The sequence below is a fragment of the Crotalus tigris genome, unplaced genomic scaffold (genome assembly GCF_016545835.1).
Source record: "Crotalus tigris isolate CLP2741 ecotype Arizona unplaced genomic scaffold, ASM1654583v1 scf7180000024472.5447098, whole genome shotgun sequence".
Taxonomy (NCBI): Eukaryota; Metazoa; Chordata; class Lepidosauria; order Squamata; family Viperidae; genus Crotalus; species Crotalus tigris.
The window spans coordinates 4,912,285-4,939,085 of record NW_024100643.1 but is presented as its reverse complement, the minus strand read 5'-3'; the positions used below and the strand labels follow the sequence as shown (position 1 = coordinate 4,939,085).

The window sequence follows — 26,801 nt, the reverse complement described above, 5'->3', positions numbered from 1 at the left end:
GAAGTTTCATCAAAATAATGAAATGTGTATTGTGATGACACAAGATAAGCCCTGCCCCTTAGTACCTGCATATGAGGTTGTGATCTAAGTACAAAAGATAATTTTATTTGCATTGCAACATCATGACACACACATTGTCATTTGCCCTCCTTGTGCTGTCATCCCAGATGCCCATACCTAGATGTTTTCCCTGGAGGATTTTGCAACCATTTATTGTTGATCATTTGATTAGGAGGAGGAAGAAAGGCAAGTCAATTCACATGGGCAAAATTTCTCTTTCCTCTTCCAATTCAAAGCTTTGTGACGTGTGGTCCTCCATAATTACAATTATTCTTAGCCCCATGTCCATTGGTGAAAGATTATAAGAAAGAAGCTCAAGACCAACTCTTATCCAAATTTTATGTGATTCACATATATCTCCACTAGGTGTCATCATAACATGTTTGAGTAATAAACATCTCTCCTGCTCAGAAGCCAGCAATACTGAGGACAGCTGCATTCTGCATAATTGAAGACAACATGTTATGAATCAAGAGACATATTCAGGAACACAGGTGAGCTTCAAGCACACAAGTAGAATGCATGTTGTTTTACTACCATGTACTACTATTGATGCCAATGAAATCAAACCAGGAAGATCATATTTAAATTTAATGTTTTTTTTTCTTAGCTGATCAAAAAAATTGATACTATAATACTGTGGCAGCAATGGGACCTTGGCACATATCTTGTTCCTCCCAAAGAATTAAAAGTATATTTAAGCATACAAACACAGGCCCTTTCCTGGTCAAAGAGTCCAGCACAGAGGATGGGGCAGTGACAGAAGGGTGGTTTATTACTACTTAAAATGGTAAACAGGCGAGTGCAAAGGGGATTTGGGCAGACCCTTTAAGCATAACATCTGCTTAGAACAATAGCACAGGATAAAAATAGAAGGCAGAAGCAGTTTTCAGCCTACAAAACAGTTCCACTTGTTTTGAAATGGGGATTAGAAAAGTGAGATCATAGCAAAGAGCTGCTGGAAAGCAAACTGCTGCCAAAGGAGTGGGATGGGTGGGCTGGGGGGTCTTTACAAGAAGGGAGGAGAGACCTTCTCCCTATATCCGTAACATAACTGATTGCCTCTGAGTTTCTTGGCTAAAAAGCCCCTTTTTGCCCATAGCTTCTAAGCACTGGAGACATTTGAACCAGAAATATATCCTTAAAATAAATATATTCCGTTTATTTTATTACAGTTGGAGGACAGGAATGAAGCTTTCAGTGTTCCCAATTTACTCTTCAACAGACTCTTTCTTTGGCATTTCTTCTGCCTCCAGTTTTCTCCCATAAGCCACCCAACCCACTCCCCAAATGTATCATAATACTTTTTCTGCGGGGAGGAGTATCTCCTCCAAAATAAGCAGGACCTAAGGATCTATATTCCATCACAAGCCATTCTAGGAATTGAGCCATGGTGAGCAAAAGTGCAAGTAGTAAATGAAACAAACAACCAAGAAACCATAAGTCTCAAACCATCTGCAATGCTAGCAAAACCTTTTCCTTAGGTCTCAATGTATCTAGTGCAGTGTTTCCCAAACTTGACCATTTTAAGGCATGTGGACTTCAACTCCCAGAATTCCACAGCCAGCAATGCTGGCTGTGGAATTCTGGGAATTGAAGTCCACATGCCTTAAAATGGTCAAGTTTGGGAAACACTGATCTAGTGCAATCTAAGTCTGATTCTTCCAGGGTTAAAATTCCTGGTTCTTGTGCTGCTTTCCTCAACTTGTCTGAGATTCAGACTTGTATTGTGAAAAGCACACAGAACATAATGCAAAAATATATACCACTGAGAGAATATTTCTTACTTCCAGAGCAATATACTAAGAAATAAGCCTGTGTTTTCTAACGTCCTTGGCTCTTTGCAATAGATGCACTGAACTCTGCCATTGCTAGGTCATGTTTTAAACTTCTTCGTGCCTTCTGCTTGGATCTTGATTCACCTGAAGAAATTCAACATAATAACATCCACACTTTTAGGTTCTTCTTTTCTCTCTTCTTGCTTCCCGATTTTTCTCAACATATTAATGCTTAGTGGTCAAGTTCTCTCTGCTTCATGATTACAGTGCAAACATAATAAAAAGGTGATGTGCGCAAATATTAAAACAGGAACAAAAGCAGATCCTTCAGAGCCTTCCAGTCCAATAGATCAAAAGGCAGGACTGTAGTGAGGCAAAGAAATTCCATGCAGAGTTATGTTGATCTAGACTACACATTTCTGAAAAGAAATCTGAGAAAGTGACCAGGATGCTGTCTAACAGGTGAAATGGCCAGGCAGCCAAGGGGAATACTCCACAGAGGTCTTACAACACAAGGTGGGATTTATGCTGGTGATTATCATTTGTTTCTTTTTCTCACCAAAGTTTGGTTTCTCCCCTTCAGAAGCAGGGTAGTGTCCTTTCTGGTAACAGAGAGGCTAGCTTAGGTGACTCGATAGGTGGACGTGTTCTTGGGCTCCGTACTGGGCACACACCAGTCATCTGCCTCCTGGATGGTCTGATAGTGACGCCATGCGGACTTGTTATACACTGGAAGCCTTTCCACAGAGTCTGTTGACAAGGCCTAGAAGGATGTAACATAGATTAGGATGCAGTTTTGATAAAATCACATGCAGTGACCCACCTGGTATCACTGGCAGATTGTCTGCTTTTATTTTTATGTAAGGCAAATGATCTCAGGAATGAGAGGCAGGAAATAGTCCACACGGGACTGGGAATATGAGCAGGAAATGAGCAAGAAACCAACTCACTTTCAAATAGATGACAGCATCTGTTCCAAATCCCTCCATGGAGAATAATTGAAGGTCACCTTGGAAATACTTGGCATAGAGTCTAGAGATAGGTAGCCCATAGCCAAAACCGGCCTTGTTTTTGAAAGAAGAAGAAAAAAATGGGTTATTCATTGTCAATAACACCACATTATTAAGCATGCTTGTTACTTACCTCAGGAGCAGTGTTTCTCAACTTCAGCAGCTTTAAGATGTTTGGATTCAACTCCCAGCATTCCCCAGCCAGATCTTAGGAGGGGACGATCATGGCTGGCACGCTGGGAATGTTGGGAATTGAAGTCCACACATTTTAAAGTTGCTGAAACTGAGAAATGCCGCTTTGAAGAATTAGTTCTGTGCAGTCTTATGAGTCCTGTTATGCATCCCTAACTTCGCTGGCATGAAGCACACTGGGAGCCAAGAGGGTTGTCACAACTGGTGATTCACCACCGCAAACACACCCACTTACAGAAATATAAAGAAATGAGGGAGACCAGGGGATTCCAAATTTTATTTGAGCAATGGTGATGGGGAAGGGGATGTTTAGTCCTTCTCTTCCCTGCCATTTTCATGTTATAAATGGTTCCCCAACCTTAATTTTAGTCTTGACAAGGAGAAAAAGTAGCTACTTTTATTCTTTTCCCTCACAATGTTGTAAGTTCTAAAGAATTCAAATCATGAAGATGGCATGAAAAAAAGAGATAATGAACTTCCCCTCTCCCAGATATAATTTTAAGTCTTATTTTACTGTCACCTATATAATTTTAAGTTTTATTTTACTGTGGCTTTTTTCCACATATTGTTCTCAGCATTTAATTAGAAATAAATAATATTTTTCTTTCCTTACAGTCCTATTGCTCTAACATCAGAACATTTAAAGTGATCCCCACTTTATCCCTTTGATGATCTTTTATATCTGATCCCATTTGTGCAGTGATTTCTCTTAAGACTGATAAAGCATAGATTTCTACTGGTCACTGGCAAAGGACACTTTAAGGCAACATTTAAATTTTAAAAAATCAAGCTGTTTGAAGCCAACTGCCATGACTTTTTAAAAGACTGTTTGCAATACTAAATGGCTTGACATCCACAACTTTGGCCCACTTTATAACACATACCAGGGGTGTCCCTCCGGAGCCCAGCTCTGGTTTGGGTGCTGTGGAATATAAGTAGCTGAAGAGTCGATCAATCTTGCGGAGAGGAACCCCACCGCCTCGGTCACTCATCTGCTCCACAACAGAAGGATTAAAAAAAACAGATACAGGCAGAGGTTGTACAGGGAGGGAATGGAGCTATGCACCCTTATTTTCACGGGCCAGATCTTCATTTGAGGAGCTTTTCTTTAAGGAAACCAATTAGCTGGCAGTACCTAACTGGCTATAGCTAGTCTTGAAAAATGAAGGCGGGTGCACACACACACACAACACAACACAACACACACACACATTGACAAATCATTGCATATTGCTGTCAAGAAAACCTCATTGTGTCAATGAAGTCTTCAGATATGGGGTCCGACTCTAATCAGAATTTACATTATTTTTTTTTAAATTTATAAGCCGTCTCACTCCCGAAGGACTCTGGGCGGCTAACAATAAAAAACACATAAAACATAACAAAACAACAATACAAAAACAATCATCCAGGGGTAAGGTTTTATAAACCCCAGGCCTGCCGGAAAAGCAAGATCTTAAGTAGCTTACGGAAGAACAACAGGGTGGGAGTGGTCCTAATCTCCGGGGGGAGCTGATTCCAAAGCGTGGGCGCCATCACAGAGAAGGCCCTCCTCCGCGGCCCCGCCAAATGGCACTGCTTGGCCGACGGGGCCTGAAGGAGGCCCAGCCTGTGGGATCTAAGCGGACGTAGGGAACTATGAGGTAGTAGGCGGTCTCGCAAATAGCCAGGCCCTGAGCCATATAGGGCTTTAAAGGTAATGACCAACACCTTGAATTGGACCCGGAGACCAATAGGCAACCAGTGCAGCTCACAGAGGATAGGTGTAATGTGGGTGTATCGAGGAGCACCCACTATCACTCGCGCGGCTGCATTCTGGACCAACTGTAGTCTCCAAATACTTTTCAAGGGTAGCCCCATGTAGAGCGCGTTGCAGTAGTCCATTTAGATTTAAAGAGGTAACCAACAAGTCCAATTAAAGGTTGAGAGAGAGAGAGAGAGAGAGAGAGAGAGACAGAGAGAGGGAGGGAGGGAGGGAGGGAGAGAGAGAGAGAGAGAGAGAGAGAGAGAGAGAGAGAGAGAGAGAGAGAGAGAGAGAGAGAGAGAACCAGAAGTGAATTTGTCTTTTACCAGAATGAGCAAACAAACAGAGTATATGGACCCAGCCTTCTGTTCTACGATGTGTTTTGCATTCCTATTTAAATTATAATAATTATTTCCAAGTTTGCATTTCTACATCTAATTTACGCAAATTTATGCAAATTGATTTTCTTCTTTATTGTCTTTTTTGACAGTACTGAATTAAGTAAAAACATCTTGATATCATGATCAAGCCAAGACAGTACAAACTGAACAGAAACTGGAATAATGTGGTGCTTAGAAGTAACAGACTCCAACGTAACGACCAGAGCAGCAGTTCAGGACCTGTCTGGCCCAGATCCAAAACTTATTATCGAATTGTTTATGCTGATACCTTTTATCATGCAAACGGCCAATCATAGAAGCCTGTAATATTCATTCCTTCCCACGTACAAACCATCCAGTTGTATTTTTTTGTATTATGTTTATATTCTGTTTTTTCTCTAGGATGGCTTTTTTCCAACCAGAATGTCCTGCAAACAGGTGGGCTCCCAGCATTCGCTACTTAGGGAGTCGCTTCGCTGGTTGGGAAATTCTGAGGATGAATTCGACACATTCAGAGGATGTCTGTTTGGGAAAGCAACATTTATGATTCTTTCTCTTCGGCTCTATTTTACCCTCACAATTATTCAGTAACTCAAATTATATTGAGAAATAGTAACTGAGTCACGGTCACCCAGGATTTGTAGCTGAGTAAAGAGCTCTATCTGGACCTGCATAATTTTAGTCTGTTACTTCTAACCACTGCATCGAGGTCATCTTGGCTCTTCTGATATAAATGTGAACTGTCTTTCCTGTCACAACAAGTCATTATGCAAAAAGCTAAAGCTAAAGCTCAGGGATGAAATAATTTCAACCTAGGTCAGATTCTACTTAGAGGTTTTGCTATTTAATATGACTAGGAATAATATACGAGTCAATAACTGTATTTCTGTTCTCATTTGCTTTCTCACTTTGGAGAGAATTGGATGTGAGTGATTGGGAAACCTTCTTCTCCTAGAAACTTGGACTTTGAATATGAAACCAGAAATTGTAAGAAAACTATGAAACAGAGTAATATTCTTTTACTGCCTCGCAAACCACTAGTAGCTGCAGCTTCTGCCTCGCCTCTTTACTACTGTATAACCTTCTTCTTCTATCGGTTCACTTGCCATGATGGAGAGATCCTCCTGGCCCAAAGCCACCATCACTTTGATGGGTGGCAATGTGGGGCTGGACTCGTGGCTTTCTACAGTGGCCCTCATGGCATTCTGGAAGACAACAGGAGAAAAAGAGAAATACATAAGAATGCTCTAATGAACATCCCCAGACCCAGCAAGGCCCTCTATATACTTATTCTTTAAAATTATGAATTAAAAATCAGGAAGAGAATATAGAAATCATTTGGTCCAGGCCTGCAATACAGGCTGGAAATATGGCAGGCAGCTCAGAAAATCTTCCAGAGGTTTAAATACCAGAGGTATTTAAACAAATATCTCTAGTAAAGGATAATCTCTTTTATATTTATCTTTGGTCAGATGTAGACACTGAGACTGGTGCTCTAATTATAGCTTAGAGCTATGTATGAAGCCATCCTCTGCTTCATCGTCAAATAAATCTTGCTGTCAGGAACTCTTGTCTTAATGCTTAACCAATATCTACCTCTTGCAACTTCCCATTATGCTCCATTGGTTTTCTGTTGTTGTTGTTGTTACAATTGTTCAGCATTCTAGAGCCATTGGATAGATCCAATCCTCAGTAAGCTATTTTCATGGCACCCTTCCACTTACTATTTCTTTCATAACATTTTTATTTTTCTGCAAAATAGAAGAGCCCCTGACTGTGCTAGACACTAAGTTCTGCTTTCCTAGAGATCATCACTTCGAACATTAGAAGGAATTGGAGAGCTCAGGGGATGAAGTAGAAAGTTAGACTGGTTAATTAGGCCTTTGGCTTAATTAACTAGTTAATTATCTCATCTCAACATTCTATGGGCAATTATCTCTCCCCCCCCCCTCTCTCTCTCACACACACACACACCATAATATTTGAACTCAAGTTATAGACTTGATTTCTGGCTTGAATAACAGCACCAAAACATTTTACGGAAACAGACTCCAACTCTGAGAATTACCTTGAACAGTTCAAAGAGCATGTGGTACAGGTGAGATGGAACATAGACCATGTGGATGGGTTGGTTGGGTTGATTAGCTAGAAGCAGAACAAAGGTAATTAAGATGCCACTTTATTATTTTGTTTCTGTTCTTTTTTTTGCCACATGCAAAATATCCATGCTCCTTGCTGTAATAATATAGAAGAAATAGGGTTCTTCAACACAAATTTGAAGTTCATAATCACATCAGTATGACTAGATGCACTAGTCATGACTGGTCCCATTACAAGTAGTCCTCAACTTATGGCCACAATTTAGTCCAAAATTGATGTTGCTAAGTGTGACAGTTGTTAAGTTAATTTTGCCCCATTTTACAATATTTCTTGACATAGTTGTTAAGTGAATCACTGCAGTTGTTAAGTTAATCACGCAATTGTTAAAAGAATCTGGCTTCGCTATTGACTTTGCTTATCAGAAGGTTGCAAAAAGAGGATCACATGGCACTGCAATGTCATAAATATGAGTCAGTTGTCAAGCTTCCGAATTTTGAACATGTGATCATGGATATGCTGCAAGGGTCGTAAGTGAAAAATGGTCATAAGTCACTTTTTTCAGTGTCATTGTAACTTTGAACTGTCACTAAATGAACTGTTGTAAGTCGAGGACTACCTGCACTCTATAGTATCTTCATGCTAAAGCAGTGGTTCTCAACCTTCCTAATGCCGCGACCCCAACCATGTGGTTGTAAGTTGAGGACTACCTGTATTTCCCTGCAGGTGGGGCAGGAGGAGGCGCGCACACTCTGCCTCCTCTCCTGTGGCTGCACGCGGGCCGTCGCCCAGCAACCACCTTGGCCCAGGAGTGCCGCGCGTGCGTGGTGCTGCCCCCTGCGCCGGCCGAGGCGTAGCTGGCAAGCGGCAGCGATGGCACAGGCTGACCACCGGCTGGGCCACCAGCTGGCCCAGCCCAAGAGAGGTAAGCCACCTGCCGGACCCCACACGCACTAGCAACCCTCTCTGCGCCCACCACTGCCCCGCTAGCCTTACCTTGGCCACCGCACATTCGGTGTGGCAGCAGGCAGGCCCAGGCACTCCTGGGCGGCCATGGCACGCGGCAGCAACGGCGCAGGCTGACTACCGGCTGGGCCACCAGCTGGCCCAGCCCAAGGGAGGTAAGCCACCTGCTGGGCCCCACGTGCGCCAGCAACCTTCCCTGTGCCCGTCAGCCTCCCACCTCCCACCCCTGGCCCTCTTTTACTTACATTTAGTACTTGCTCAGCAGGGAGGGGTGGAAACGTCCAGAAATCTCACCTCAGCTGCAGACAACTGGCAGCACCGTTTGCAGACTGGGGCTTTTGGCAGGCTCACCAGGGCAGAGACAGCCTGGACAATTCCTATTGGCTTTTGAAAGCCAATAGAATTAGACTCTATTCAAGAGAGTCTATTCTATTGGCTTTCGAACATCAATAGAATAGAGTCTCTTGAATAGAGACTTTTATTCTAATAGAATAAAAGGGAGTAGCACAGCAAAGGAAAGGGGGGAAAAATGGTGGACTACGTTGTTTGACGACCCCCGTGAAATGGTTGTTCGACCCCAAATGGGGTCGCGACCCACAGGTTGAGAACCGCTGTGCTAAAGTAAAGGTGCCTCAGCCATATAACTAAGTGCGGAAAACCTCACAAGATGGACAGCTTCCTCAAACTTCATTGGTCCTCTGCCTCCTCAGGCTTTTTGTTTGATTGTAAATTCTCAAACTTCTTTTGGTCAAGTAAATTATCAGGTTTACCTAATTTTCTGAAAAGTTTTACCTGATTTATTTTAATCATCTTTCCAAAGACATTTACACTCAGATATTCTGCCCAACACTGCAGTTTGGTTTCCTGATATGATTAGGCTATTTCAGAACTTTTCTTGGATGATTTCAACATTATGCTTACACATTTTGCCACCAAGTCAGGAATATTTACTTATCACATTTACCAGGTCCCCAAACTTTATATTATTCCACAATGAGGCTATCATATTCAAGCTGCAAAAATCTGGACAACTACTAGATGACAACAAAACGATACCCAAAAAATCTTAAAATCTGGCTATATTGTGATTGTCTGGATTTTTTTACAGACAATCAGCTATAGTAAATTTACTCCATTTGGTCTGTCTTTAGGATGATTTTCCATGCAAAACTATATCTATGGAACCCCCCGTTCTAAAAGACCCTTCAGTTCAAGCAGTTGGTGTAAAACAGAAAAAAATATTTATATATATACATCTGCTGGTTTAGACCAGGGGCCAATGTTTGTGCGTGTGTGTGCACACATGTATGTTTGTATTTTTCTTTCTTTTGAAGTGCCAATTGGGGGCTATTAGGATTTTTATCTATACAAAGGTCAATGACTTATCTAATACAACAGCTTGCTCTTGAAGTGAGCCAACCAGATACATTCAGAAAGCCAACAAGCAGATAAGTCATGAAGACAATAGTGAACCCTGATCACATGCAGTTGCTCCAGGCACAGATACCTAAGGCCATGATACCTCTGGTCATGAAGGTTTCATTTATCTATTTAACGATTACTGAAATTATTGATAAATTTCACTTTCAGAAGCTGAACTAAGCTGTAGACTTAGAGAAGGATGGATTACATGACTTTCATATCATTTATCTGTTGCCATAAAAAAGAAGAAAGAGGTAGTGACTGATTTGAAAGTGAGGTAGTAAGAATTAAGCATCAGGCAAGGATTAAAGTTGTACAAGCTTAGGAGGCAAAGAATAATGATGCACAGCTCTCAACTAGTTTCCTGTCATTCACTAATTATGCATGGGTTTTGGAAGAAATGCTGGAATGCTACTATTACCCATGTGAAATTTGTTGATTAAAACCAGAAATAATTGTGCTTTCTCAACCCAGCATTTTTAGGGACTCAAAGAACTAGCTTAAAGTAACATAAGACGATGCCTGTTGGTTTAAGCCAGGGAGCCATTCAGCCCAGCATCCTGTGTCAGGCAGTGACCAACAGCTGCAGCCAGGAAGTTCACAAGCACAGACAGAAGACAGAAGTCTCTCTACCACTGCTGCTCTCCAATAACTGCTATTTAAGATATGCTGCCTTGGATAAGATTCCAACATATCTGGAAGAAACAGATTATAATAATAATCCAATCTCATTTTATGTTCTCCTGTATCTCCTCTTATTGCAGTTTTGAGGTATCAATTGTCCATACTATTTTGCTGTTAAAAGGGCAGTCACTGTCATTTGTTTTAAAAGGTAAGGCAAAAAAGAAAGAAGCCCAAAGGAAGGGAAAATGGGATTCTAGCAAAGCTTTAGTTGCCAAGCCACAACAATAACTCTAGGGCAGCTGCTTATTAAAGGCTCATCAGCTACTTACTATGCCACTTGTGAGGTGTTGTTCCACTGGCTAAATAGAAGAGAAAAAAATGGAGAAGGCTAGCAGTCCCTCTAAAATCCCCTGTGCATATAAGAGGCCACTGAACAGCCTGTTTGGACAATACCCTCCCTCCCACTTGGCTTATTTGCTCCTCTTCTTAACTTTCCCACTTTTATCATAGCTTTGCGAACTCACCATTCACCTCCTGAATCTCCAGGTCAGGAGATGCCAAATAGTACTTGTCACATAACAGTTTGGCCATGTCATAAGCATCTGCAGCAAGAAACACAAAACATCCGTTATTACAGAAACACAGCTGCTCTTCTTTGTTGAATTCCATAACCTGTCAGCTTTATCATAAATTGGCAAAGATCATCTACTTGATGAGCAGATTAAAAATTCCATATAGGTTAAATTATAAGATTCCAATTTGGGGGATTCCTGGACACGCGATAGAGGGAATATCTAGGGGTGTGAATTTGGATAGGATTTCTTATAAGGAATTACTTAGTTTGGTAGAGAAGGATTGGCAACTAAAGTCTTTAACTGAGCTGAAGCAAGAAAATATTGTACACTCTTGGTTTCAGTATAATCAATTGTTAGTTAGATGGAGTTTAGATCAAAAGGTTGGTATTACTTTAGAGGATGTGAATTTGGTAAAACAGATTAAAGAACAGATTAAAGATCAAACTCGAGCCCATATAAAGAGAATTTATTATGTTTTAATAGAATTGGATTCTGAAATGGAGTTAGTTAAAGATTGTATGGTTAAATGGGCTCAAAATATTCAAGAGCCAATTTTATTGGATACATGGGAGACAATTTGGGTTAGAAATATAAAATTTACCCAAGCGCAAAATTTAAGAGAAAATTTTTATAAAATGTTTTATAAATGGCATTTGGATCCCCAAAAGTTGTCCCGCATGTATCCTAATTTACAGCCCAAATGTTGGAGATGTGGAAATTTAGATGCAACCTATTTTCATATTTGGTGGACTTGTAGAGATATAAAAACTTTTTGGATTAAGATTTGGTGGAATATTCAAAAGATTTTTAAGAGAAAGATAAAGTTTACTCCTCAATTATTTTTGTTGGGTATTATGGTTGATTTTGATGTTAAAGAAATTAATTTGATGCTGAATCTTATAACAGCTGCAAGATTATTGGTAGGGCAATATTGGAAGAAAAATTCTTTGCCTACTATGGAAGAATGGATACTTAAGGTGTCTAATTTAGCAGAAATGGCGAAAATCTTCGCCTATTTGAAAGACCATTCACAAGAAAAATATATTTCGGTCTGGCGAAGATGGATTGATTGCATTCAAAAGAAATATGAAACTGAAAAGTATTATCTTGCTTATGAGTAGATTTTAGATTATTATTAATAGTTTAATATGGTTGAATTTATATTATTTTTAGTGTTATGATTTAATTATATTATTATTTTTGTTTTTAATTAGTTAACATTTGTTTTGAAAAGGAGTTAAAGTATGTTATAGATTGATTGATAGTATAGTCAGGTAATGTTTGTTAGATTATGATTGCTTATTTGTTACCCTGTAATCAGCTCTGGGAAGTGGGGGAGGGGGGAATGGGTGGGAGGGGTTTGGGTCATATTGTATTAAATTTGTAAAACTTTTAATAAATTGGCAAAGATCATCTACTTGATGAACAGATTAAAAATTCCATATTACTTTCATGCAAATTACTGTAATTTGGACTAAATTAGCCAGGGAAGGAATATATTGCCTCCCCCAAATTTTCAGAGTTTGAATTTTCTCCTCCTTTTTAATCCACATTTCCTTCTGAATTCTATTTAAGAACCACCTAATTCAACCAGGAGGGACTATGAAAGAACAGCCTAGGTGGGTCAGAAGACTATTAGACGATCTTCTCCCTTTTGTGCTAACCCCATGCAGTAACTGGAAATCCAGCTTCCTGACCTGTCCTTCCAGAAATACAGGACCATATTATATTCTTTGTATATTGGCATGCTATAGATGCTTGCAATCCTTTTTGAGCAGGGATTTGCATTTCCAAAAACAGCAAGGGAAAAGATAAAGAAGTGAAAACATCCTAAACTGGTATTTAAATTGTACTTTAAAAACTACAGTTTAGCAGTAACCATTAAAAAGTTCTGGTGGCTGCATAAAAGATTTTGTACAAACCATGTATGTCTTGGGTGTAGAGTACAGGGAACTTTAAGTTCCTCCAAGTTTCCACTATAAGATAAACCCTAAGAAATTGCAACTTCTGTTTCCAACACTGATACCACAATTGAACAGTTTAGCTGTAGTAAATCTTTGTACGTGGGAGGGCCCATTTTCTTAGATATTGCCTGGGTTACCTATTATATTAAACTATAGCTTGTTTAATCATGATTTATTAAACAAACTACAATTAAATGCTTAGCACAACCTACTAACTTAAAACCAAAGTACTCACATTATGACCTACAAAACATATAAACCAACCTCTGTTTCTTCTGTGAATTTAGTCAATTGCCTTTTCAAACAAGCCACACATCTTATGTTAATCCAAGGTAGACAACTCCTGGCCAGAAAGCTGCATATAATCATGGGATACCTTTTTTGTGACTCCCTATTTTTGGAGACTGGAGACGGGTTAAGGAGCAAAATTTATTTCTTAAGGATTCCAGAGGGAGAAATTGATGCTGCTGCAGGAATCAAGGAAGAACACTTACCTCTAACCACATCTGATACGTTGCAGTGGGGATCAATGCTGCCAATGTGCTTGGGATGGGCTGGATTGGTGCTGCCATCAAAAATCAAGGCTGTGAAAAAGAGAAAATGCAAATGAAGGGAGGCGGCCATCATATGTCAAAAGTAGGCTGCTGCCTACAAAGATACAACTCTAATTAAGAATTCATCCCTTAATACTAAAACCAAGAGGAAGGGAGGAAAAAAAAGGAAGAAAAACAAATCTGAGGGGGTTAAGATAACTCACTGTGTTGGTTGAGCAGCATGCGGATAGAAATACGGCTAAGATAGAAACGATCGAGGAAGTACTGGATGTTTTGGTTGGAAACCGGGTCATCACCATAAGCTTCCCTATATTCAATTACACCCTGTGCCATGGTAGGGACCACATCATTGTGACGGTTGCGAATTGTGACCAGAGCATTGGTGAACCTAGAATGAGACAGCAGCATTCCACAGAGACTGAATTTTCCATCTATTTATATCCAGATATTACACTTTGATTTCAGAATTCACACAGAAATAATCCAAGGATGATTCAGACTTAATCAATTTATCTAATTTATCTAATCTGAGATTTTTCAGGTGACTTGAATTTTCACTCCCCAAATTCCTAACCAATGAGGGTCATTTGGCCTGTAATTTGTGATTTTCATTAATAAGACACTTGGAACATGCCAGACTGGAAGTTTGTATCAGCTCAACATTAAAACTAAGAGTTCTAATGATGCATTTGTGTACATCTTAAGAGGTTTCTAAATTCAAACTCACTGCCCCAATATCCTTTGGTCCTCTGGATCTTTGTCAAGGAACACCATGATGTCCAGCAAGCTCTGCACATACCTGGTGGAAGGAAAAAGCAGGGAGGGAGGGAGGGAGGGAGGGAGGGAGGGAGGGAGGGAGAGAGAGAGAGAGAGAGAGAGAGAGAGAGAGAGAGAGAGAGAGAGAGAGAGAGAGAGAGAGGAGTCATATTTATTATATAAGAACTAGTTTTTATTCTGATTCTGTTAGGATGTAATTGATAGCAGATAAGCAGTGCATCATTTAAACAAAACTATTACATTGACGGTTTAGTAGTCCTACAATCTTTGAATTTTTGCTTCCGCAAGATCTTTGATATACTTTTGCTTGACTTACAAGGTGGCACAGCAGTTAGAGTGCAGTACTGCAGGCCACTTTAGCTGACTGTGTTCAGCAGGTCAGCGGTTCAAATCTCACCGGCTCAAGGTTGACTCAGCCTTCCATCCTTCCGGGGTAGGTAAAATGAGGACCCAGATTGTTGGGGGCAATGTAAATATATATATATATATATACATTGCTTACTGGTGTACACCGCTTAGAGAGTGCTTGCACTTAAAGCGATATATAAGTCTCATAAATAAATAAATAAATAAATAAATTTGTTTAGTGACTGTTTGAAATTATAATGGCACTGAAAAAAGTGGCTTAAGACCAGTCTTCGTTCTTATGATCATTGCAGAATTATGTGATCAAAATTCAGGTGTTTGGCAACTGGCATGTATTTTTGATGGTTGCAGCATCCTGAGGTCATGTGATTGCCATTTGCGACCTTCCTAACTGGCTTCCAACAAGCAAAGTCATTGGAAGAAGCTGGATTTGCTGAGCAACTGCCTGATTCATTTAAAAACTGCAGTAATTCACTTTACAGCCAAAGCAAAAAAAGTTACACAATTGATTCACTTAACAACCACCTTGCTTAGCAATTAAAATATTGGTCCCAATAGTGGTCATAAGTGTAGGACTATCTACAAATGTGATGCTGGCTGATTAATCTGCATGTGCATAAAACATGCCTTCTATACGTGTTGGGTATAATTTTCCTCATGTCAGTCAGGATGGTGCAAATTATCAGATAAGAAGTAGCAATATAAAATAGCAGTTGTAGAAAAAGGCTATTTTCTTTGTACTTTGATGAAGCGTGTATATTATACGTGTTTCAATGAGACCCATCTTAAGCATAGTGTTTTCTTGTGTATAAAAGATTAGAAAGAGCAGGAGTTCCAGTTTGCATTGCGGCAAGATGGGATGCAGGAAGGCAGGGCTCTGCCTTCCATGCCCGATTTCGCCCTGCTGGGGGTCTTAAAAAGGGCCTAAAATCGCCCCAAAGAGGCGATGAAGAGGAGGGGAGCCTTGTTGATCATGGACAGGTGGCAGACTTTCCGTTCGATCTGAGGAAAGTCCTCCAAACTGGTAGAGGAAAGACTGGCTACATTCCTGTGGCCGACCCTTACCTGCTGACAACCGAAGAAGAAAAAAGCACTACTTAATACTCATAAACAGCATTTTTGGAACTGGGTGAGAATATTGATCCTTTCTTTACTATTTTACAACTGAATTTCCTGGGAAAAGCTCCCAAGAAAAGCTCCCAATGTCCAAACATAAACGGAAGCGGTGTTTTAATTTTATGGGGGACAGAAACATACAATAAAGCTGTCAATAAAGGAAAATATTTTGGCATACCTATCGCCCTGACCTTCTTGGATTATAAATACCTACTGAGCTTGGACTTTTAACTTCAAAAGTTAATGGGAGAGAAAGAAAAAATTGACCTTGGACTACGCCTGGCGAGGAGAGACTTTTGAGCTGTTTTCAGAGAGGTTGAATATTTTGGGTAGTATTGAACAGATTTATATTGAAGAAGTTAATATTAAATACTTTAACCGAGACAACATGTTGTTTACTAAGCACTAAAGACTGTAATTTTTAAAAATTAATAAAACTTAAAAAAACATTAGAAAGAGCTTGTTTTTTGAAGATCTAGCACTTGGTGCAAGTTCTTGTTTTAAAAGTAAATACCTGAGAAGAAAGTAAAATATCAATTAGATCTTAATATATATACATCAGCACACTGGATGCCATACCAAAAATTCTTGGATGGCATTTATAGAATTTCCATCTGTCACTTACAAAAAGGCCTTATTACAAACCAGGGAAAGCACCGGGTACGGATGGGTTAACAGCTGTTTATTATAAAGCCTTATTGGAGGAGATGACTCAACCATTAGGTGATCTTTTTAATGGCATTTTACAGGGTCAAGAGATTCCTCCCTCATGGCGTACTGCTTTTATATCATTGATTCCAAAGGAAGATCAAGATCTTACTTTACCTAAGAATTATAGGCCTATATCTCTTTTAAATGTGGATTACAATATATTTGTAAAAATCTTAGTAAATAGGCTTATGAGGGTTGTGCACCACCTTGTGCATAAAGATCAATCTGGGTTCATAACTGGAAGGTACATGAAAAATAATGTCAGACAAATTATTAATTTATTAGAATATTTAGATAAAAACAACCAAGTTCCTGCAGGGCTGATATTTTTAGATGCTGAAAAAGCTTTTGATCAATTGAATTGGCATTTTATGTTAAGAGTAATGGAAGAGATGAATTTTGGTGAAAAGATATTGCAAGCTCTTATGGTAATATATCAAAAACAAACGGCACAACTTATCGTTAATGGAGGCTTGTCAGAGGTTTTTACAATAGAGAAAGGTACTAGACAGGGTTGCCCATTATCACCGTTGCTGTTTGTCTTAACACTGGAAATACTGTTGATCAAAATTCGAGAGTCGCAGGAAATTAAAGGGATAGAAGTTAATAAAAAAGAGTATAAGTTAAGAGCTTTTGCGGATGACTTGGTTATCACTTTGTCGCAACCTACTTATTCTGTAGTAAAATTATTACAGCTGATTCATAATTATGGTTTGGTTTCGGGTTTTAAGATTAATGTTAATAAGACAAAAATTTTACCTAAAAATATGACTAGTCGGGAGAAGCAGACTTTGGTTAACTTGACGGGTTTTGAAATTGTTAATAAGGTAAAATATTTGGGGGTGATGCTATCTGTTTCTAATGCAAAATTATTTAAAAATAATTATGAAAGGTTGTGGGTTAGGGTACAGAGAGACTTGAAGAATTGGGAAAAGTTGCAATTATCCCTCATGGGAAGAATTGCAGTGATAAAAATGAATATTCTACCCAAGTTTCTCTTTTTGTTCCAAATGATACCGATTTTGAAGAATGAGATCAATTTAACTGAGTGGCAGAAAGGCCTTAATAAATTTATTTGGGCAGGGAAAAAGCCAAGGGTTAAATTTAAAATTATGCAAGATTTCCGTGAGAGGGGAGGACTCAAGGTGCCGAATTTGAAATTATATTATGATGCGGTGGTTTTAACATTAGTTAGTGACTGGGTAAATTTGACAAATTCTGATATACTTCACTTAGAGGGATGGAATTTACTTTTTGGGTGGCATGCCTATTTAATATTTAATAAAAAAATGGATTGGGCTTTTAAATCTCATATCTTAAGAATTTCTTTACTTAGGGTTTGGAGAAAATATTACAAAAGTGATTTTAAAGTACCATTATGGGCCGTACCTTGGCATGCAATAGAAGGAATAAAAAGAGGGGTTAAAATGGATATGGTGTCCTATAGACAGTTACTTAAATGGGATGGACAAAACTGGCAGTTAAAATTACGGGAAGAGTTAGCACAAGAAAATATTATTTATTCTTGGTTCCAATATAGGCAATTATTAGATAGATGGAAGATAGACTGTAAGGTGGGTTTTCACAGAGAAGATGAAAATCTTATTAAGCAAGTGAAGGATCAAAGACAAACCCACATTAAGAGGATCTATGGGGTTTTAGTTGAATTGGATTCAGAAACGGAACTAATTAAAGATTGTATGATTAGATGGGCGCAGAATTTTGGTGAGCCAGTTCCATTGGACACCTGGGAAATTATTTGGGTGAGAAATGTCAAATTTACACAAGCACAGAACTTAAGGGAGAATTTTTATAAAATGTTTTATAGATGGCACCTTGATCCACAAAAAATGTCTTTTATGTACCCTGACTTACAACCTAAATGTTGGAGATGTGGTTGTATGGATGCTACTTATTATCATATTTGGTGGTCGTGCAGAGAGATAAAAGCATTCTGGATTAAGATATGGTGGAATATCCAGAGAATTTTTAAAAGGAGGGTAAAATTTACTCCACAATTATTTTTGTTAGGTATAGTTACTGATTGTGATACAAAGGAGGTTATATTGATGTTAAACTTGATAACAGCTGCGAGGCTGTTAGTAGGACAATATTGGAAGAAGGAATCTTTGCCTACATTGCAGGAATGGTTTCTTAAAGTGTCTCATTTGGCGGAAATGGCAAAGATTTCGGCTTTCTTAAAGGGACAAACGCAAGAGAAATTTCTTGCTGTTTGGGATAAATGGATAAAATTCATACAATTTAAATTTGATATAAAAAAATATTATATAGTTTTTTCATAATTTTTAACTTTATATATATATATATATTTTCTATTTTATATTTTTTTTTATAATTTTTTTTAACTTTTTCTTTAATTAAGCCTATATTCTGCTCTGGGAGGTCCTGGGGGGGGGGAAGGGGGGGTTTGGGTAGGGGTGGGGGAAGGGGGGTTTTGTTGGGTAATGTTTGTTTTTTATTTGTATATGTTGTTTTTTGTTTTTGTATTGTTTCTTATTTTTTGTAAAATTTATAAAACTCTTTAATAAAAAAAAAAAAAGGCCTTATTACCAGATGCACACAGATACTACAACTATACATTACAATATCATAAGTTCTTGGGGAAAAAAATGAGTATGAAGTCCAACACCAGCTGAAGAATTGGCAGCTGGGACTTCACATTGTTGTGAAGAGATAATAAAATCAAGCTTATTTGACAATTAAGTCTTACAAAATGAAACCATTTTTTTATCTATGACAGGTTGGAATGTTTTGGAAAAAATGAGGTTAGGATTCACTCCTCTAGCTTCTTACATATTAAGAGTGACTCCATTTCTCCAAGTATCTCTAAATAATTAAATATACATATATAATATTAAACATTATTTGCTCTTGCTTTGGTGGATCCTTACAACTTAACAGACAATTGTCTTGTATTTATTGAGCACATATAATGACAACAATCACAATTATGCAAGCACTGGTCTACAGGCAAACCAAACAATATTAAGTGGGAAATATCAAAATAACAGCATGAAATGCAGAAATAATCACTGAGATGAAAAAGTATTTTGAAGAAAGTTTGATAGATAGATCCAAATCATGGTTACATATTGCCTCCAGTATCACAGACAATATAAAGTTCAGTTGCTACAGAACATGAGTAGGAGAAAAGCAGCACTATCCTGCATCCTATTTGGCATTTGGCTCATTCCTGTAAGAATGAAATGCAAAATTAGATTAGCATGATGTTCTCAAATAAGGTTCTTATCAGCAGGTTTGAGGAAACCCAAATTTGTAAAAATCCAAAATAGTTAGGAGCAAAAAACTCAGCAATTTTGTTACCTCTATTGGTGCTATCTACATACTGACTATTTATTAGAAATACCCACATATTCATAGAAAGAAAACTAGGAGAGGGAGAAAATAAAGTGGAGTATCCTGGAAGAGGAGATCAGCTGATGGAACCTGAAGAAGAATATATAGCAGAGCTACATTTTGTTGCAAATCCTTTTAATCATGAGAAGACATTGCAGATGTAAGCTATGCACTGTTTATTCTAATTCGTTCCTCACAGTTGAAACTCTGCAGATAGAAGATCAATATATCAGGGATAAGCTAGATGGAATTTTAATGGCAAGATTTAATGACAGTATAATATTATTTTCTTCTTGCAATGGATTAGTCCATAATGCAAGCCCAATTTCTACTACTGTACAGATTCAATTTATTCACAATCTGTTCCTGGTTGAAAAGATTACTTCCTTTTTTTGAAATCATCAGCATAAGCCAAGATAAAGGTTCATTTGTTATTTTTATATTTCAAGCATAGGCAGGGATCAGCCTTGCCTTCCTTAAATCCTTTTGAAAGCAACATTAGATTTTGTTTTTCATTCTGCATCCTGGAAGCCTGTTTTTGTCTGCAGTTTGCTCACACTACTCTCCTTTCCAATTTGAATGAACTTTGGACTTTTCCCTGTAAATTTCTTCTCCTGAGTTCCATAAAGAAAAGCAGTCTTTATATTCATGTATTAGTTGCCATTCTATAGCTGTTTCTATGCTTGAGAGAATTCTGACAGAAATATGTTGCACAAGTAGGCTGAAGGTTTCCTCAGTCTTCTCAGTATTTCTGGAAATCCCTTGGTCTGTATTTGTAGCATTGGACTTTACTATGTGTCCTATGTTTGATTCTGAAGATCTACTTGTGCTTCTTATAGTACATAATTCCTTGGTTGCTCAGTTCAGATCTATGGCTTTAGTCTCATATCAAAAAGAGTATTGGCTTACCTAAACGCATGTTCTCAGCATGATGATGAAGAATCCACCAATGGGTTATTTCAGTCCTCCTGCTCAATCAGACTAAGTTGTCAAGTTGTCACGCCTCCTTATTATCTAACTCCTCCCAGTTTCATTGAGGGCGTAGCCAATGACAACAGTTGGACGTGATGACTCTCAAGCAGGCATTCATAAAAAAGACAAGAAATAAACAGGCCCCCCAACCCCTAACTAACTAACAACTCGAAGGGAGGGCGTGTTCTCATCATCATGCTGAGAACATGCGTTCAGGTAAGCCAACACTCTTTCTCCAGTATGATGACTGAAGAATCCACCAATGGGATGTACCAAAGCTCCTGGAGTCCCTATGGGTGGAACCAGTTGGGGCCTGTGAACCTGAAGGTGTCACTACCTGCTGTAAAATACGTCTACCAAAGGCGGCCTCAGCCGAAGCAAACTTGTCCAAGCAATAATGCCTAATAAATGGGGAAGGCGAGGACCATGTTGCCGCCCTGCAAATGTCCTCAATAGATGCTTGAGTAGCCCATGCAGCAGTTGTGGCAGTGAGCCGTCACATGACTAGGAACGGGTAGAGCAAGAGACGCGTAGGCTGCTGCAATACAAGCCTTGATCCACCTACCTATAGTGGAAGCTGACACCTTTTGGCCCATTGAGGAAGGCTGGAAGGATATAAATAGGGTTTCTGACTTACGGAAAGAGACTGTGCGTTTGATATAACAGTGCAAGGCTCTCCGCACGTCTAGTGAGTGCCATTGCTGTTCCAAGCCATGCGATGGGTGAGGACAGAAGTCCGGGAGAATAACCTCTTGTGCCCTATGAAACACAGTGTTTATTTTTGGAATAAACGAGGGATCTAATCGAAGAACCACTCTGTCCTCGTGAAACAAGCACAGGTCCTTCCTGACCGATAAGGCAGCTAATTCCGATATACGTCTGGCAGAAGTTATAGCTATCAGAAATGAGACCTTAAGCGACAGGTACCGCAAGGAACATGTTCTAAGTGTTCAAAGGGAGAAGAGGTTAGAGCTTGTAAAACCTTGGGTAGATCCCAAGAGGGATACCTATGAATCGCAGGGGGTTTACTATTAGTAACTCCCTTTAGGAAAGATCTGATGGTAGGGTGTCTAGACAAGGACTCTGAGGAGTCCCAAGAAAGCACCGTGGAAAGAGCCGCTAGCTGTCTACGGATAGTGTTGGGTGACAACCCCTTGTTGACGCCTTCCAGCAAGTATTCTAACACCTTGGGAATGGTTACCTGAGACAGACTCACGTGATTCCTGTCGCACCAATGACAGAAGTTCTTCCACGTATGGTTGTAAATACGGTTAGTCGATGGTCTCCTGGCAGCCTGAATCATATCGATTACCCCTGACGAATAGGGCTCCCAAGTCAAAGTGCGGCGTTCAAGTGCCAGGCGGTCAACTGAAGCCATTGGGGATCTGGATGTTGAAGATCTCCCTGTGTCAACCGAATGCGGTGGTCTGGAATCCTCCACGGAGCAGAGACGGAGAGGCTCACCAGGTCTGCAAACCATGGCCTTCTGGGCCAGTGAGGAGCAATAAATATTACCTCCGCCTGCTCTGCCAGGATCTTCCTGATAGCTGCTGGTAACAGAGGCAGTGGGGAAAAGGCAAAGGCCTTGTGGCCATTGGCTGCGTAGGCTGCCCACCCCCTCAGCCCCCCGAGAGGGGAACCAGGAGAAAAACCTGGGAAGCTGGGTGTTCTCTGGAGAGGTGAACAGGTCCACTATCGGACGACCAAATCTGTCCGTGATCTCCCTGAAGATATCCGGATGTAACTTCCACTCCGAATGGTCCACTATTGACCTGTTGAGAAAGTCTGCCTGCCGATTTGCCTCCCCTGAAATGTGCTCTGCCCTGATGGAGAGTAGGCGTTTCTGTCCAAGAGCTCAATGCCCGAGCCCCTGTCATGAGGGACTTTGACCGGGTACCCCCTGCCGATTGACGTGGGCTTTTGCCACCATGTTGTCTGTCAGGACCAGCACATGTTGCCCCCTGACTGCTGAGTGGAAATGCCTGAGAGCTAGGTGAATCGCTCTGAACTTCAACCAATTTATGCTGTGCCTCCGGTCTGCCTGTGACTACTGACCCTGAGCCATCCGGGTTTGGAGATGAGCACCCCAACCAAAGAGACTCGCGTCCGTGGTCATACTGATGCGACCGGGCTCTTTGAATAGGGTCCCCTTGTAGATGGCCGAGGAAGCCCATCAGCTGAGAGACAGACGAACCTGACGAGGAACGCGCACCAGCTGGTTGGAGGTGCTGGTGTGGAGTCTTTGATACGGAAGCAGAAACCACTGTAGGGCTCGAGCATATAGTCGGGCCCACGGCACTATCGTTATGCAGGATATTAACTTTCCCAGTAGCTGGGAAAGGAGAGCTAATGATACTGTTCCTGCATACCTTGAGTGCCAGGTCTCTGATGCTCCTGCGTCTTTCCTCCGATAGGTACACGTGACAATTGACCGTGTCTATCACCGCCCCCAGGTGTAACAGACAGGTCGATGGGGTTGTCTGGCTCTTTTTGAAATTTATTAAGAACCTATGGTTCTGTAGGGTCCTGACTGTGAAATCCAGATCTGACTGGGCAGATGTTACTGACAGCGATTGGATCAGAATGTCGTCCAGATAACACTGGACACGCACCGGAACCAACCTCAAATGGGCCGCCAGAACTGCCAGTATTTCTGGGGGCGGAGGAAAGGTCGAATGGGAGGGCCCTGTATTGAAAATGATGGTTGAGATAACAAAACCGTAGGTACTTGCATTGTGCCGGATGGATAGGGATATGTAAATATGCCTCCTTGAGATCTATTGATGTTAGAAGGTCTCCCATCCTGATACTGCTTAGGATGGAGTGCAACGTCTGCATCTTGAACCTCCTGTATTGTAGGTGGAGGTTCAGCCCCTTGAGGTCGAGGATTGCTCTCCATCCTCCTGAGGACTTTGGAACTACAAATAGGATGGAGTAACACCCCGATCCCCGCTGGGGCAAGGGGACCTCCTCTATTGCTTCGATGCATGTCGGATGGCATCTTCCATGAGACCTCTTTTTATATGATTTCTCATGGCTGGGCAAGAGACAAAGTGATCTATTGGAGGGGACCTGAACTCCAGGGACAGGCCTTCCCTTATGGTGCTCAGTACCAAGGAGTCCGTGGTTGTGCTTTCCCATTGGCGGACAAAAAGGGGTAAGACTGCCGCCAATGGGGGGGGGCCCTCTGAGTCACTTGGAGCGGCGGAATGGGCGGCCCCCTCTGCCAAGGAAGGAAGGTTTGTTCTGGGATTGGTATTGGGATCTGTCCCTATAACCCGCTCTATCAAAGGGGCGGTCTGCCTTCGGAGCAGGAGGCCTGTAAGGTTGTCCCTGTTCTGATGTAGATCCAGTCCAAAAGGACTGGCGGCAGCTGTAAGGGAGGAAACGCCTGTTGGATTTCTTAGCTAAGTGGGATGCTTCTGTTTATTCTCGATAAGGTATGGGGTCAATGCTTCCCCAAACAGTTGTCTGCCCGTGAAGGGGGCAATGGCCACACGCCACTTGTGCTTGCTTTCAGCTTTCCAGTTTTTGAGCCAAAGTAGCCTCCTGGTGACTATGCCAGAAGCCATTGCCCTGGCTGAGTGCTTGGCCGAGTATATGGAAACATCTGCCATATATTCAGATGTGGCTATAAGTTTAGTAAGGTCCTAATGGATCCTGACCTCCTCTAGAGGGATCCTGTCCTGCAATTGCCTGAGCCAGGAAATGGAAATGGAAATCCTGGCAAAAAAGGAAATGGAAGTTACCGCCTTTGTAGCCCAAGCAGATGCTAGATGAACCTTGAGTAAGGCCAGTTCAGACTTTTTATCTTCTGCCTTAAGGGCATCTGAGACATCCGCCGGAAGGCTGGCTGTAGAAAACAGTGGGGCTAAGGATTCATCCACCTTGTGCACCTCTAAAAGGTCAGTCAAATTCTTTGCCATGTCCACAATCTTGCGCTCAGACACTCCTTGGGAAGGTTGAGCTGCTGGAGATTCCCATTGTCCCTGAATGTTCTTCAGGAATATGGGGGGGGACATGGAATATGGAGGTGCTTGTCTATCGGTTTGGCAAATAGAGGATTAGAGTCCTGATCTGTGGAAGGCTGAGGGGCCGGAGTTGAAATGGAGGAGAGTTTGCTCGCTGCACAAGCCCTGTACAGCAAAGAGGGAAAGAGCGAAGCATTGAATAGTTCTGCCATGGGCTGAGACTCATGGGTAGGTTCCTCGCACTCAGACCAGTGGTCCCCCCGTTCGTCATAATCCAAGACATTGGAAGACTCGGATTCCGGAGAATGGGATGGGGAAAACCTACCTGAACGATCCACTGGAGGTCGAGATGAGGAAGTTGGTGCAGAGGAAGGACCAAGAACTGGTGACGCCTAGTGGATACCTGATGATGCCATGGCTTGGATCACCGCCTGCGATATCCACGATTGGAGCTGTGCTGCAGGGTTATGACCTCTAGCGGAGGTCATAACCCCGCAGCTGTTGGAGTGAATGTAGCAGTGGGTGCAGATGATGGGCCGGGCAGATCAAGGTCTTCCCCAAACATGGGTGGACCTATCTGACCAAAGGTCTTATCAGAGACCTGCTGGATTGCGCTCACAGGTGACCATGCTTCTGATGTGGACGGTACATGTGTCTCAGGTGGGGAGGCACCAGGAGGTATGTAACCTTGTTCAGTTGACAAGCATTGGGCCCAGGAGAATTGCTTCTCCAGAGCTCTATGTGTTCTGTCGGCCATCTTATCGCTTGTCTTGCCAGCCTTCCTGCCATATTTAGATTTTACTTTGGCCTTACCTGTAGGCGCCTCAGCAGCTGGCTCGGCTTGGACCATGGTGTTGTCTGTGTCCAAAGGCTGTGGCTCAGTGGGTTCTGCCATGTCGATGTAAATGTGCCCCAAACGAGACTCTGGAACTGACTGCACATGGAGAAAGCGTGAGCCGGCCCACTGGCAAACCTGGGCTCACGCTGGGCGCTATGGAGCGCTCGTCACCAATGTGCTGGGTGCCCCTCAAACCAGATCAGAATGGTGACAAAATCATACATGTCTCACTAGTGGCAATGGTCAGGATCCTGGAGGCAACCACTAGGTGCAGATTGGCAGGACTCAGACAAGGAATGGTGAGCAGGACCTGCTGGACCTCCATTGCAATGATAATTCCACCAAATTTGCTGAAGATTGTAAATGAATAGTGGATCCTGAAACAGAATCTTAACTGCAAATTAAGATGAAAATATATATAGGTAAGGCAATATTAGTGTAGCTGTGAAGCAACTGAGAATAATCAACTCCAAAATGGCGTCCCTGCCTGTCCTGGGTGTTTCCCAATGGGATAGTAGGTGGCAAAATGGCAGATGCCCTAATTCAAAGGAAGGAAACTACCTTCGCCAGAGGGGAGGGGGTGAAAGGAACGAACCCCAGATTCAATCCAAATGGTCTAAGTCAACAAGTCAACAAAAAGGAGCAGAATTAATTTTTGTATTTACTGACGAGTCGTCGCGCCTAACAACTGTTAGCCGTGAACCGTTTGCCACAGCAACGAGGCTTCGCCTCCCTTAGCGGCAGCCGAAGGAATGGATCTGGTAGCAAATGGTTTTCTAGTTGAATTTGCACAACAGACAAGTGAAGGAACTTGTTAATAGTCTGAATGCAACAATTAGATTTAATTTCAAGAATTCAAAATGGCCACCGCTGTGAAAAGACTCTGACCAATCCCGGTCAGAGAAGGCTCCATGTGGCCTCAAAATGGCGGCCACTACAAGGAACGCGTCGCAGATTCAAGGGATTGACCAAAAACAATTTCCTTATATACTAAGAGAAAGGGAACAAACACCCCCCCCCACCTTAATTTCTATGTTACCCTGGGAATTAACTCAGTAAACTGATGAATTAGGAAAAAAAGGCAGACACCCCCCCCCCCAGCCAGGAGAGGTACAAACTCTGCTCCCAAGGAAATAGGAAAGCAAGGGAAAGAAATGAAAGCAAACAAAAATTGGTAACCCCCCCAAAGAAGGAAACCAAACTAATACTCCTATTCTTCAGGAAGAATCCACCAGTGTGTTAAATATCTAGTCTGACCTGCTTTTCATGAAGAGAGTCAAATTATTACGTCCTCATGGGCGAAAGA

The 26,801-nt window shown here is 41.2% G+C and overlaps 1 protein-coding gene across 2 annotated transcripts in view; it reads right to left on the bottom strand.

Moving 5' to 3' along the window:
* Nucleotides 1–385: 385 nt before the first annotated feature.
* Nucleotides 386–26,801, bottom strand: part of PDK2 (pyruvate dehydrogenase kinase 2) — a 37,602-nt gene continuing 11,186 nt past the window's right edge. Inside the window, exons 3-12 of one of the 2 annotated variants that reach the window (XM_039333119.1) lie at nucleotides 14,094–14,165; nucleotides 13,570–13,754; nucleotides 13,307–13,396; nucleotides 10,798–10,875; nucleotides 10,603–10,632; nucleotides 7,233–7,309; nucleotides 6,271–6,369; nucleotides 3,925–4,032; nucleotides 2,789–2,902; nucleotides 386–2,601 (exon numbers count right to left, since the gene is read on the bottom strand). In XM_039333119.1, the coding sequence (XP_039189053.1) occupies nucleotides 2,461–2,601; nucleotides 2,789–2,902; nucleotides 3,925–4,032; nucleotides 6,271–6,369; nucleotides 7,233–7,309; nucleotides 10,603–10,632; nucleotides 10,798–10,875; nucleotides 13,307–13,396; nucleotides 13,570–13,754; nucleotides 14,094–14,165 (994 nt within the window). In that variant the 3' untranslated portion in view covers nucleotides 386–2,460. The remainder of the gene's footprint in view (nucleotides 2,602–2,788; nucleotides 2,903–3,924; nucleotides 4,033–6,270; nucleotides 6,370–7,232; nucleotides 7,310–10,602; nucleotides 10,633–10,797; nucleotides 10,876–13,306; nucleotides 13,397–13,569; nucleotides 13,755–14,093; nucleotides 14,166–26,801) is intronic. The other variant, XM_039333120.1, reaches the window with a different exon arrangement.